General features: G+C 47.2%; 1 protein-coding gene across 3 annotated transcripts in view; it reads right to left on the bottom strand.

Annotated features, from left to right (window-relative positions):
• SPTBN2 (spectrin beta, non-erythrocytic 2) overlaps positions 1 to 12,919 on the bottom strand; it is a 935,599-nt gene that overhangs the window by 293,494 nt on the left and 629,186 nt on the right. For all 3 annotated transcript variants that reach the window (XM_085625501.1, XM_085625502.1, XM_085625503.1), the window contains 3 exons: positions 4,085 to 4,202; positions 3,011 to 3,169; positions 2,355 to 2,657 (listed from right to left, as the gene is read on the bottom strand). In XM_085625501.1, the coding sequence (XP_085481627.1) occupies positions 2,355 to 2,657; positions 3,011 to 3,169; positions 4,085 to 4,202 (580 nt within the window). The remainder of the gene's footprint in view (positions 1 to 2,354; positions 2,658 to 3,010; positions 3,170 to 4,084; positions 4,203 to 12,919) is intronic.

A 12,919-nucleotide genomic window follows, 5' to 3' on the forward strand; every position in this document is an offset into this window, starting at 1 on the left:
TCGAACCTAACTGTGGGGGAAAACAAGGTATTGAGAAGGCTAATTGCTCTCCCCCAAAACACACCTGTGATCCCTTTAATGCTTGACTTGGGCATAAAACGAATCGGACAAAGGGCTGTTTGGATGACTGTCATATTGGATAAGAATATGGACCACCGAGGAATTGCATACTTATAGACAACCATTGAGTGAACTATTGGTTCTTGACACTCACGTCACCTTCACGTGGTTGGCCCATATCCGTAAATGGCTTTTGGATCTGGCCTTGAGCAGGTTCTGGGAACAGCCGAGTATGCTGACCCCTGACTCAAAGCGGCAAATCAAGACCATTTACTGGAATTTTACTAGGCACAGCGTCACCTTAAACTGTGGATCTGGTGCACTCACAACCCAATTTTGGATGTTTAAAATAACCCGCTGTTTCGAACAATTTTTAGATGAGATCGAACCCCTACTTGCTAAGGTACTGTATCTGAAATTTAGGTACGGTACTCTTCAGACAAAGTCTTTTACATCCAAGTGGGGAACAACTCAGGAAGGGGGAAATGATTGTAAGTGCACCCAGTGTCATTCAGGAAGTAAAGAGGACATTGCCCATGTCTTATTTTTCTGCCCTGTATACGGAAATCCCAGAAACAAATGGATAAAACCTCTGGGCAGGAAATTGCGTATTTGGAAATATACTGAAATGCTGCATATTTTAAAAACTGACAGTTCCAAGCTTATTGTATTTGGTATTAGTAGAGTTTTTTGGGCTGTTTGTTTTATAAGGATGAAGAAAGGGCTACAATTTTAACTTCATGAATTTTAACAATATGTTTTACTTTTATGAGAGCTATATGAAACCTAAATGCTGATTTGTATATAGTCAATGACAGCATAAACTTACAGTGTAAATCAAAAATTGTTGTACTATGCCATGTTAAAGGCACAATATTTTGCACTCTGCACTTTATGGAACCAATCATATTGTTGCTAACTGTAAAACCCAGCTTCTACGCACTGTTGTGTAATGCACATGTTAAAGTATCCTTGATGATATAGTATTTTGCACCATGCACTTTATGCTTTTATGGTTCTGTGAATCGAATAAAGATGCTTTGATGATGATGATAAATGTTATTAATAAAAAATGTCGACACAAATTAAGAAATCAGTTGTTCTCTCAACATCTTTCCTTTAATATGTGGGGAAGAGGAGGAGATACTTGTCTTCCTGTGCCTTGCTCCACATCCCTTTTTTAAACTCAACCTTTAACCGACTTTCTAAATGATGCCATCTACCCCATCATCTTTTATTTTTGTGCTCAGCACAATAGCACAACTGGCTCTTATAACTCCTTCTCTGCCACAGCAATAATACCTGTCAAACCCTGGGGTTACATCTGCAGAATCCTCACAGTCTATAACACATCTTCATATTGATCAGCATCCCCACAGAGCAGCCTAAGCTCCATTTCCCATCTCTAATCTGTACAAAGCAACATCCATCAGTTGGCTGCATAATAAAGGGAATGGGAATACAGGACTCTGTTCATACAAAGCTGCTTCCACTGCTTGACTGTCAAGCAATTACTCCATTCTAAAGCATTTCTTCAAACCAACAAAACCATGATCTTCTTAACCATAATATTTGCCAGCTTCCAAACAGATGCTTTTACTTTTCCCACACCGAGGGGCTCTTTGATGCGCTTATTCTCTCACAAAGTTATCTACTACTGCCACTTTCACTCCTGTATCTCATTCTTGAATTCACAGCGTTCAGGAACAAACTGAAGACATAGATGTTCAATGAAGCATTCCATTACTGAACTCTCCCAAATGTTGCAGATACCCAAGGACGGTAGCCTCTAACTAAAATAATACTTTTTAATGTAACTGCATTTCATTCCACAATTGAATACCCTAAAAAAAGATACCCAGCTCCCCTATACAGTTGACCTGGAGTTCTCTCGTAAAGGTCAGCAAGTCATTTTTTTTTCTCTCCACCAATGAAGACCACCAGGTCCATGCTCTAGCAATCTTCTAGTGTAAACCACGATGTCTGCATTCTAACTATGTGCTTGTAAAAATAGTAAAATCTACATTCAATCTTGTGACAAGTAAAAATCACATGTTCCAGCTCTCCTGTAGGTGCAACAAGAGTCTATTTTGGTTCAAGCCAACGTTCAAGCTTGTACACTACCACAGATGAATTGGCAGATGCTCTAGCTCATCACCAGTACACACAATGTCAAGCACAGCAGGCATCAAGATTTATTTCTGTATATTGAACTTTAAAAAAAAAAAAGAAAACCTTTTTCTTAACTGTCAAATCTTGTACAAGATGGAGATTTGTTACAATAACGTGCGCACCTTCATATCCTCCATCCAGTCCATGAGGTGCATCAGATCCTGGAACATCTTTTGAAGGTCCAAGTTCATGTTAAGCCGCTCACGGCGAGCTGCCACCAATTCCCGCAGGTAGTCCCAGAGTCGGGTGACATTGTTCTTCCTAGCCAAAATACGCTTAATGTCATGGTATCGTTCAGCTTCCAGCTCTGCGGCCACTGCATGCACTGCCTGCACTCGCTCACTGTAGGCTATAATGTCAGTTTCGATGGCCTCATGCTTACGGACAGCAGCTTCCACTGCAGGCAGGTCTAGGCCAAAGTTGTCCTAAAGGGAAGAATGTAAAACCTGAGCAAGCAAATCTCAACAATTCAGTCATCAAATAACATTAGTATCTGGAATCAGTGGCGCGTGGATTCTAATACCTGATGCAACTAGACATCTGTGCATTTACGTCACTCACTAGGGCCTTTTGAAGCAGAATGTTACTCTCCTGAGACATGTGAAGCAGGATACAATTCAAGTGAGATGCATGAGCATGATAATCACTTGGGACATGAGCAGCAGCACCCCTTGCCTGCTTCCTAATCGGACACTGAGAAACCTACTCTGGTCTATGAGAGGCATATATATAGTCCCTGTTAGCACAACCCGATTAACAAATCAAAGTTCTGACTCACCTGAGACACGAGCCGTTGATTCTCACTTAGCCAGGTTTCCCTCATTGCTGCCTTCCGGTCGAATCTTGCAGCCAGCTGCTCCAGCTTTTCCTGACGAATGAGCTCGTTTCTCAGTGCCAGCTCTCTTTCGTGCTCAGCCTTCTCCAGTCTCTCCCAGGCCTGCACAGAACAGTGATGTACACAGAAAGGATTTAGAACAAGCTTCTTCGTGACACTCATGACAACTAATACGGAGAAACCCTGAAAGTTGTGTGCATAACAGCAGCATGTGCAATTTTGTTCATCTCAATTAAGACTTCGAGAATCAAACTATTCAAGATCTTCCTTTTAGTCCCTCCAGGTCCTACACTAAGCTATAGCCCTGCAAACTCCACTGGAAGAAGGATAATGACAATAGCTCACACGTTTTACTGATCGCATACTTATCTACGTCATGACAACCCATTTTCTACAATCATCAACATCCAAATGGGAAAGGACAAAGTCTGTCCTTGGTGCTATCTTTAGACAACTCTTCAGGTATTATCCATGGGGCAAACCAATTTCTGTCTTAAGAGCTGCAATAGGCGCCCTAAGCTAAGCAAATCTTTGATAGGTGAGGAGGAGGCCTTGCTCTTTATTCAGCAAACACTGAAAGTAACCCAGTGCACAGTCTCTACCTCAACAAAAAGCACAAGAAGTGTCTGCAGAGACTAGAAAATATCATCTGGTACAACTGAAATTCTACTACACTTTAAAAAGAAATCCTCATTTTATTTGACCGGTTTTCCATTTAAATGAAAAAATAGATTGAATACATACATGCACGTGTATAGAATTATTTTTGCTACTGAACAGTCCATTGGCATTTACAAAGGTCTCGCACTCTACAAAGTCGCCTTTTGTAGTTAAAAGATACTATAACATTGCTTTTTTATTTAAATTACTGAAATACACTGCTGCGTTATGCACCTTTCTTTAACAAATACAAAATGACATTTGGGATTTATAGATGAGACAAATTTACAGTCCCTTTCTGACATCACAAGCTTCCCAAAGACACATTGTTGGGCTCTCCCTTCCCAGCTGACTTACTCGATTGATGTCAAAGATGAGTTTGCCCTCACGCGGGGTGTACACTTTCTGGTTATTGGCTCTCATTTTACTCTGGATGGTGAAAAGCAGTACTTCCAGGTTACCTTTTTCCGTGAACCTGCCAAATTAAATGCAAATTATATATTTTTTCCATATTCATTTTCCACCTAGCACACTCTGTATACATGTGTACTGTATTTTGTATTTTACCTTTTTCCTGTGTAATGTAAACATAAATTAACTGACTGACTGAAATAGCATGACTAATGTTATGTTACTGTACATTGAAACAAATGCTTTAAACCTCTCTCTCAAGTTGGGTGATGTTTGCTTAGTCTGAGGCGTTTCCACAACATAGCTTGTTAGACAGATTTTACACAAATAAGGCCTTTTGTGACATGGTTTTCCTTTTATAAAGGAGCTTTTAAATAATTTTCTCTCGCATACCTATGTCAAGCTGATGTTTCGCCCCTGCAACTTTTCGTTCACTCTTGCAGACTCGGTCAAGTTCAAGAAACATAACAAAAATGAAGAATAAAGGCAACTTCACACAACTCTAAGTAAAACAATAAGCAAATATTGTGGTCGTTTATTATCAAATCACTCCCCCACTTCCCCTGTTCATTGATCACAAGCCAAATACAAGATAGACAGTCATTACTTAGAGGCTGTCTGTCAAAATGTGGGCATTATCAAATGAAGAACAAAACTTAACTTATGTGGGTCTACTCTTCAATGCTGCTTCAACAATAATTAGCCAGCTGTACTAAATTTTATTTCAACTGTGATGACCACATAAATAGGGAAAAAACATTTTAGCCTTAAAAAGTATTGCCACGTGTTTTAGTGGCATAAGCCCCTCTTGGCATTGTTCCTCTTCAGTCACCAGTTGCCTCTAAATGATGTTAAGTGGCCTTCGCTTCAACACACAATAGCGTCCAACCTTGTTCATAGGCCATTCGCTCTCAGTAAAGAACAGTAGAGCATCAACGTACTGATGTTCATAGCAAACTGTTACAACTTCTAACTGCAGAAGAAGGCTTGGAAGATTCCAAGACCAACAACACACTAAGGCTGTAATACACTAGGGTTGTTAACAATATTCAATATAAGACCTTAAAGCACAAGTTACTACTTGTGTAACGATATATCTGTAAGAGACATTAGTTAGTGATAGATTCCTTACATTAGAATAAACCCAGGCGTCAGACTGGATCCGGAAAGTTTTGTGCTTAGCAGTACCCCTGCGCGCCAGTAGGTGGCGTTGTGCGGCTCCGCGTCCGTCAGTGGTGTCGTACGCACCGGAATGACGTCACAGAGACTACTTAGGCGCCACCCATGCGCGCAGACGTCAGTTCTGTACACGACTTTCCGTGCCAAATGCAGAGCCATGCAAGACACTGACCAAATGTGCATAAAACTAGGGCCCTAAAGGGATGACCTTAACCCTAGTAAGTAGTCCGCAGAACGGGGAAGATGGGTGGGGCGGTAAGGAATCTATCACTAACTAATGTCTCTTACAGATATATCGTTACACAAGTAGTAACTTGTGCATCTGAAAGAGACACGTTAGTGATAGATTCCTTACCTTGGAATAGATACCCCAGCAATACCAATGCCGGTGGTGGGTCTGCGAACAAGATTACACCAAAAAGTCACGGAGCACAGAACGGCCAAAGAAGCAGTCTCTCCGGACCGGACTGTCAAGGCAGTAGTGCTTGGTAAACATGTGCAGCGAGGCCCACGTAGCTGCCTGCCAAATGTCCTGCAAGGGAACACCGGGTCCCAAGGCAGTAGTGGCTGCAGTTGCCCTGGTCGAAGGGGCACGCAGCCCCACAGGAGGCTCCTTCTTGGCCAAGGAGTAACATGCTTTGATGCACAAAACAACCCACCGGGAAATGGTTCGTTTGTGCACAGCCCGACCTTTCTTGGCGCCCACGTAACAAACAAAGAGTTGATCATCCACCCGGAACTATTGTGTACGCTGCAGATAGAAAGCAAGCGCACGTTTTGGGTCCAGACGGTGGAGCTGCTCCTCTTCCCTGGAGAGATGCGGAAAGAAGGTGGGCAAAGTGATGGTCTGCCCGATGTGAAAGGGCGTAACAACCTTTGGCAAGAAAGAAGGACGGGTCCTTAAAACCACCTTGTCCGGATGAACAGAAAGGAAAGGAGGTTTGGAAGATTATCTGGATGCTGCCTGTGGATACCCAGAAGACCGTAGTCAATGCATTAATTACATCTAGGCTTGACTACGGTAACATCTTATACCTGGGTTCCAATCTAGCCGTGATCAGGAGATTGCAGCTGGTCCAGAACTCCGCAGCCAGGTTGCTGTGCAAGATTCCTAGGACAGCAAGGATCTCGAAGCATCTGAGGAACCTGCATTGGTTGAGGGTAGAGAACCGAGTTCGGTTCAAAGCCTTGACATACATGTTCAAGATCAGGGCAGGAACTGCACCAAAATACCTGCAAAAATTGGTTAGGCCCCATGTTCCTACACGCAATCTCCGTTCTTTAAATGGAGCAAATTTCGTGGTTCCCAGGTTCAAACTGGCCCGAATGGGGGGGAAATCTTTCTCCCATCTGGGACCAGTTCTTTGGAATTCCCTCCCCTTAGCCTTACGGAAGGAGGAGAATTTTGCCAGTTTTAAGAAAAACGTTAAAACTTGGCTTTTTAATAAATAATTGTGGTCCTGACAGTTACTGCCTCTATGTTTTGACCTCTTAGCCCTGGCGCCGGGAAACCCTTTGTGGGTATCTGTGCGCATTACAAATGCAAAAAATAAATAAATAAATAAATAAATAAGAAAGAGCCTGGAGCTCACTCACTCTTCTGGCAGAGGTTATAGCAACCAGGAAAGCAGTCTTGAGAGTAAGAAAACGCAAAGGACAGTTATGAAGAGGCTCAAAGGGAGCACACATCAGAAAAGTCAAGACAAGATTCAAGTCCCACTGAGGCATTATGAAAGGCACGAGAGGAAACGTGTGTAATGTCTTTGAGGAAACGGTTAACAACCGAGGACTTAAAAAGAGACGGCTGATCAGGAAGCCTCAGTAAGGCGGAAACGGCAGAAAGATAACCTTTGATAGTGCCCAGAGCAGAACCCTGCTGGGTTAAAGACAGAAGAAACAGAAGAACCTCAGAAAGAGGAGCCGAAAGGGGGTCTACAGCTTTCGCTGAGCACCATGCCACAAATCTGTTCCATCGGCAGGCGTATACCGTTTTAGTGGAGGGACGCCTGGCTGCCAGAATGACATCACAGACTTCGGAAGGAAGATCGAAAGGTGTCAACTGTTGCCGCTCAATCTCCATGCATGGAGGTGGAGACTGGACAGGCTCGGGTGGAGGACCGTCCCCTGCTGCTGCGACAGAAGATCCTCCTGAAGAGGCAGACGGATCGGGGGATTGATGCTCATACTGAGTAGCTCGGGATACCATACTCTTCGAGCCCAGTCCGGAGCCACAAGAATGACTTGGGCCCGGTCACGCCTGATCTTCTTCAGCACTCTGGACAGAAGTGGTATAGGCAGAAAGGCGTACACAACAGACCGCAACTCCACTCGCGATGAAAAGCGTCTCAGAGCGAGTGCCGCCATGGAAATTCCAACGCGCAGAACTGATGACATTGCGCGTTCTCTTTGGTGGCGAATAGATCTAACCAAGGCTCTCCGCACTGCTGAAAGAGACCTTGCGCCACGTCTGAGTGCAGACGCCATTCGTGATCCATCATGCACCGGCAGCTGAGTTCGTCCACCCTGGCGTTCAGAGAACCTGCCAGATGTTGAACCACCAAGGTAATGCCGTGATGTTCCAGCCATGTCCAGAGGCATAGAGCCTCCTGACATAGGGTCCACGACCCCACCCCGCCCTGTTTGTTGCAATACCACATGGCGGTGGTGTTGTCCGTGAACACCTGCACTACACTTCCCCAGACAGAGGGAAGGAATGCCTTCAGTGCAAGCCGGATCGCCCGCAGCTCCAGGAGGTTGATATGGAGCCGGGACTCCACCGGAGACCAGAGGCCTCTGATCTCCGTCTCTCCTATGTGGCCTCCCCATCCCAGGAGGGACGCATCCGTCACCACTGTGTGCTCCGGCTGGGGAAGGGAGAGGGATCTGCCACTGACCCAATCGTGCTACGTGAGCCACCACTGCAACTGTTGTGCAGCGACCTCGAAGATCTGGACGTGACCGGACATGTCGCCCTGATGCTGTGCCCACTGGAACTTCAGGTCCCACTGCAGAGCTCGCATATGCCATCTGGCATGCGTCACCAGCAGGAGGCCATCAGGCCCAGCAGCCTGACGGTCATCCTTACCGAAACCCGGGATAGAGGCTGAAAGATCGGAATCATAGCCTGAATATTCCGGACTCGCTGCTCGGGAGGATAAACCCGAAACAACGTTGAATCCAGAACCGCCCCAATGAACGGGAGCTTCTGAGCGGGGCTCAGGTGCGACTTCGGCACATTGATGGAGAACCCCAGCAAATGCAGGAGTTCGGCCGTAGCCTGGAGGTGGGAGACGACAGCCGGGGGCGAGCCCGCCCTCAACAGCCAGTCGTCGAGGTTGGGGAAGACTGACACCCTGGACCTGCGCAGATGAGCTGCGACCACCGCCATCACTTTGGTGAACACCCGAGGGGCGCTGGTAAGGCCGAAGGGAAGCACGGCAAACTGAAAATGCTCCTGGCCCAGCATGAACCGCAGGAAACACCGGTGGGCCGGCAGGACAGGGATGTGAAAATAAGCATCCTGCAAGTCCAACGCTGCCATCCAGTCTCCAGGGTCCAGGGCAGTCAGGGCCTGAACCAGAGTGAGCATCTTGAACTTCTCCTTCCGGAGGAAGCGATTGACGTCCCGGAGGTCCAAGATGGGGCGCAAGCCCCCCTTGTCCTTCTTGGGGACCAGAAAGTAGTGGGAATAACAACCACGTCCTACTTCTGGCCCAGGAACGCGCTCAATGGCCCCCCTGGCCAGGAGGACAGAGACTTCCTGCCGGAGAAGGGCCAAATGATCCCCCGACATGCGGTGGTACCGAGGCGGCATGGCTGGAGGAGAGGACAGAAAGGGGAGCGAGTAACCTTGGCAGATTATCTGCAGCACTCACTTATCCAATGTGATCTCGCGCCAGTGGTGGAGGTGGAGGTGAACCCTGCCACCCACTGGAGTGGGGTGCCCCTTGAAGCTCGGATTAGGAAGGTTTCGAGGCGGAAGCAGCGGGGGTGGAAGTGGACTGACCTACACGCAGGTTACCAGACCCGCCCCTGCGGAACCCACGTCCGCGGCCTCGCTGAGGCTGGTTCTGCACAGGCTTGCAGGAAGACCGCGCCTGGGTACCCCTGCCCTGGCCACGAAAGGAACGAAACCCCATCGTGGCAGGGTTTTTTGAGGAAAGACCCAAAGACTTGGCCGTGGCACGAGAGTCTTTAAAGCGCTCCAGGGGATTGTCAGCCTTATCACCAAAGAGGCGGGAGCCATTGAAGGGCATGTCCATGAGCGAGCTCTGGACATTGGGGGAGAACCCAGTGAAACGCAACCAGGCGTGGCGCCGCAGCACCACCGTCGTAGACCGCATCTTGAAGGTCATCCACCCAATCCTGCTCGGAGTCACACTGCCGCGCAAGGGGGTCGTCGGAGCCGACCCAGTCCTCATCCGGCTCCGGGGTAGAAGGAGCCGGCCACGGCGGTAGGACCGGAGCCGGAGAGGGGGCCACGACTCCGGGAGCGGAGCCGGCCGGGGCCGACCGGGAACCAGATCCCAATGAGGAGCCCAGGTCCGAACGAAATGGTCCGAGAACCGGGGCAGGGGTGGGATAAATGGCACCCAGTGCTGCGCCTGTGGCAGCGCTGGGGCCGGAGCCAAGGGCAGCACCGGGGCCGGAGCCAGCGACGTTGCATCTTGTGGCGCCGGGACCGGAGCCGCGGGCGCTGGATCCAGTGGCTCCGGGGCTGGTGCCGGGGGCTGGCGCCGGAGGCGGTGCCGCCGGGTCAACAGGATCTGGGCACAGGGCCGCGGGGCCCGTAGGCGCACCGGCGGGAGCCCGAGGCCTAAACAGGCGGTCCAAGGCAGCAAGAAACTCTTGCCTCTGTTCGGGAGTCGCCGACAGACCCGGGTATAGCGGGCAGGTCGCGGGACTCCCAGGCTCCAGAGGAGCCGCAGGGGCAGAGCGCACCTGTCCCCCCGAGGCAGGACGTCGGAGAGCGAACATACTTCTTCGACTTCTTCTTATGGCGTCACTTACCGGAATCTGAAGGTGAAGACTTAAGAGTCCGAGGAGCGACGGCTCTGGTCCCACGAGCGGTCCCGCGAACGGCCCCGGAGCGGTGGTGACGGGAGTGCTGGACTTCCAGCAACTTCCGGCGCTGCTCCCGTAATGCCTTCGGGGCCATGACACGGCAGTCCCCACAATCCCGGGAGTCGTGGTCGTTCTCCAGGCAGTAGAGGCAGACATCATGGGGGTCCGCCACCGACATATTACGGTGGTACGACCCACAAGACTTAAAGCCGGGCATCCGAACGTGCACCAGGAGACAAGAGAAGGAGACAAAAAGTCTCAAAAAAGTGGTCAAAAAATGACCGAGGTACGTGCTCAATCCGGATCTGCGCTTTCGGCGTTGAAAAAGAAATAACTGACGTCAGCACGCATGGGTGGCGCCTAAGTAGTCTCCGTGACGTCATTCCGGCGCGTACGACGCCACTGACAGACGCGGAGCTACACAACGCCACCTACTGGCGCGCAGGGGTACTGCTAAGCAGAAAACTTTCCGGATCCAGTCTGACGCCTGGGGATTATTCAAAGGTAAGGAATCTATCACTAACGTGTCTCTTTTAGATTGTAGTGATGTATTCTGCCATTAAATATAAATACCCATCTGATGCTCTTGTTCCCCTTCTCAGCGTTACCCCAACTGAAAGGACTGGGGCAGATTACCCAATACAGGGGAAATCATTCAACCTGAACTAGTAGTTAGGACCACAATCCACACATTTTAGAAAATGTAGTTTTCCTCTGCATCCCTTAAATACCTTATAGATCTAAAGAAAGACGTATTTGCCCTGATTGGAAGCGAAAGACCAGACATCGTGAATTCAGTCACAATTTCTTTTCTAATTCCAGTTTCTCTCTGACCTACGATACAACAAACCCAAAATTGTCAGAGACCTTGCATTTCTCATTGTGTCTTGAAATCCCAAATGAAGCTAAACATCCTTCAAAGATGACTTTCGCCACAATTATGCCACTTTTAAGAAGAACATCTGGGTCTTTGAAAAAGTGTTAAACTGGGAAGTAGGACTTACTGTGTTATTAGTATACTCTGAACCCAGAGTGGACGATTCACAGCAATCCTGCAATACTGTGGAGGACCACCAGTAGGATCAAATGAGCTTGGCAGGCAAATAAGCAGCCGCTGAGGACTAGGTGTGTCTCTGCCTTGGAGAGTACTTTTTGTTTTAACTTTTGTTCATCATTGTGTCAATTAACAACATATTACATTACATACAAGAAACTTAGCTTGGCCTTTGTGCCGTAAATCAGTCAGTGCAAATCCTTAAATCAATCTGTCCGACATTACAACTTTTTTCAGTACTAGGTAAAAAAACATTGATCAGCACATCTTTCCATCTCCATTTCAAGCAATCAATCTACACTCCATCCCACACTCGGGCAATCTCGACCCCACCAACTCAATCTTTTCATACCGATTTCCCACTGTCCGATGAGCGGTGTGTCTGAGTATTCATCAATGTATTATGATCAGTCTGGTTCTCTACCATCTCTTTCCCTAGCCTCAGAATGCGCCCTATGTGTTCATCCACTCTCACCTCACGGGGTTACCACTCACTTGCCACGCCCATTCATGCAAGTCCTCAATCGAGGACTGGCATCTGGGAGCAACTAGGGAACGTCAAAGTATGGCTATTCATCCTTTAGCATGAGGTTATCTTAGGGTTGCACTTCAGTTTCTAATTTTTCTACCTTTCTTAGGCCAAGATATCTTTGACTTTGTGTGAGAAGATGTATTTCCTTGGAAGAGGCACTAAGAGGGGGAATGAGGAACTGGGGAGAAAAAGTAAGACAAACACCAGATTATAGGCATCTGACTTTGCGTTAGCATTTTAGTAGCAAGCTCTTGACAATTCACATACTACTCAACCTCACCACCAGAAGGTAGGCACCACCAGAATGAAACATTTCAGTGTCCACTGGATAACACTATTGTTCATTCCAAGTAAGATATCATTAACCAAACTCTTCTATCAATTTAAATAAGAGGATTACGTCAAGGAAGATATATAATGAAAGCCACAAAATAAATTAAAACATTTAACAATAAAAACATCGGAAGAAAAAGCTGAAAATTATCACTGGTATGCTGTTGCAATTACCATAGTCTCGTAGGGAAGCCTGTGAGAGCAGAAAAAAGGAAATCAAGATGTCGCCAGCTAAAAACAGAAATTTTTGTCTACATTAAGATAGTTGAATGGTGGCTGATCCGTGCCTTAGTGAGACCTTCCGTTTTTTGGGGTCAGATCGTTAGATTTGAGTAATCTCTGACAAAAAGCATCTAAATTCAAGGGCCTTAATCTCCCCCTTCCCATCCCATTGCATAACATCACACATGTTTGTTTGCGCCAAAAGTGGGCACCATGTGGACAAAGAACATTATGTGAGTATCTTAACTTATATGTAATTGAGCTATCAGCTAATACTGCCTCTCTATTCACCCATGTCTCCACATTCTGGTTTTTGTTTCCTTATGCCAAAGCGGGTTTCGAGCACAGCTTTAAAACGTTTACAGGATGTCTGTTTTGGATCCTAACCACATATGGA

The sequence above is a fragment of the Triturus cristatus genome, chromosome 9, assembly GCF_964204655.1.
Source record: "Triturus cristatus chromosome 9, aTriCri1.1, whole genome shotgun sequence".
NCBI lineage: Eukaryota > Metazoa > Chordata > Amphibia > Caudata > Salamandridae > Triturus > Triturus cristatus.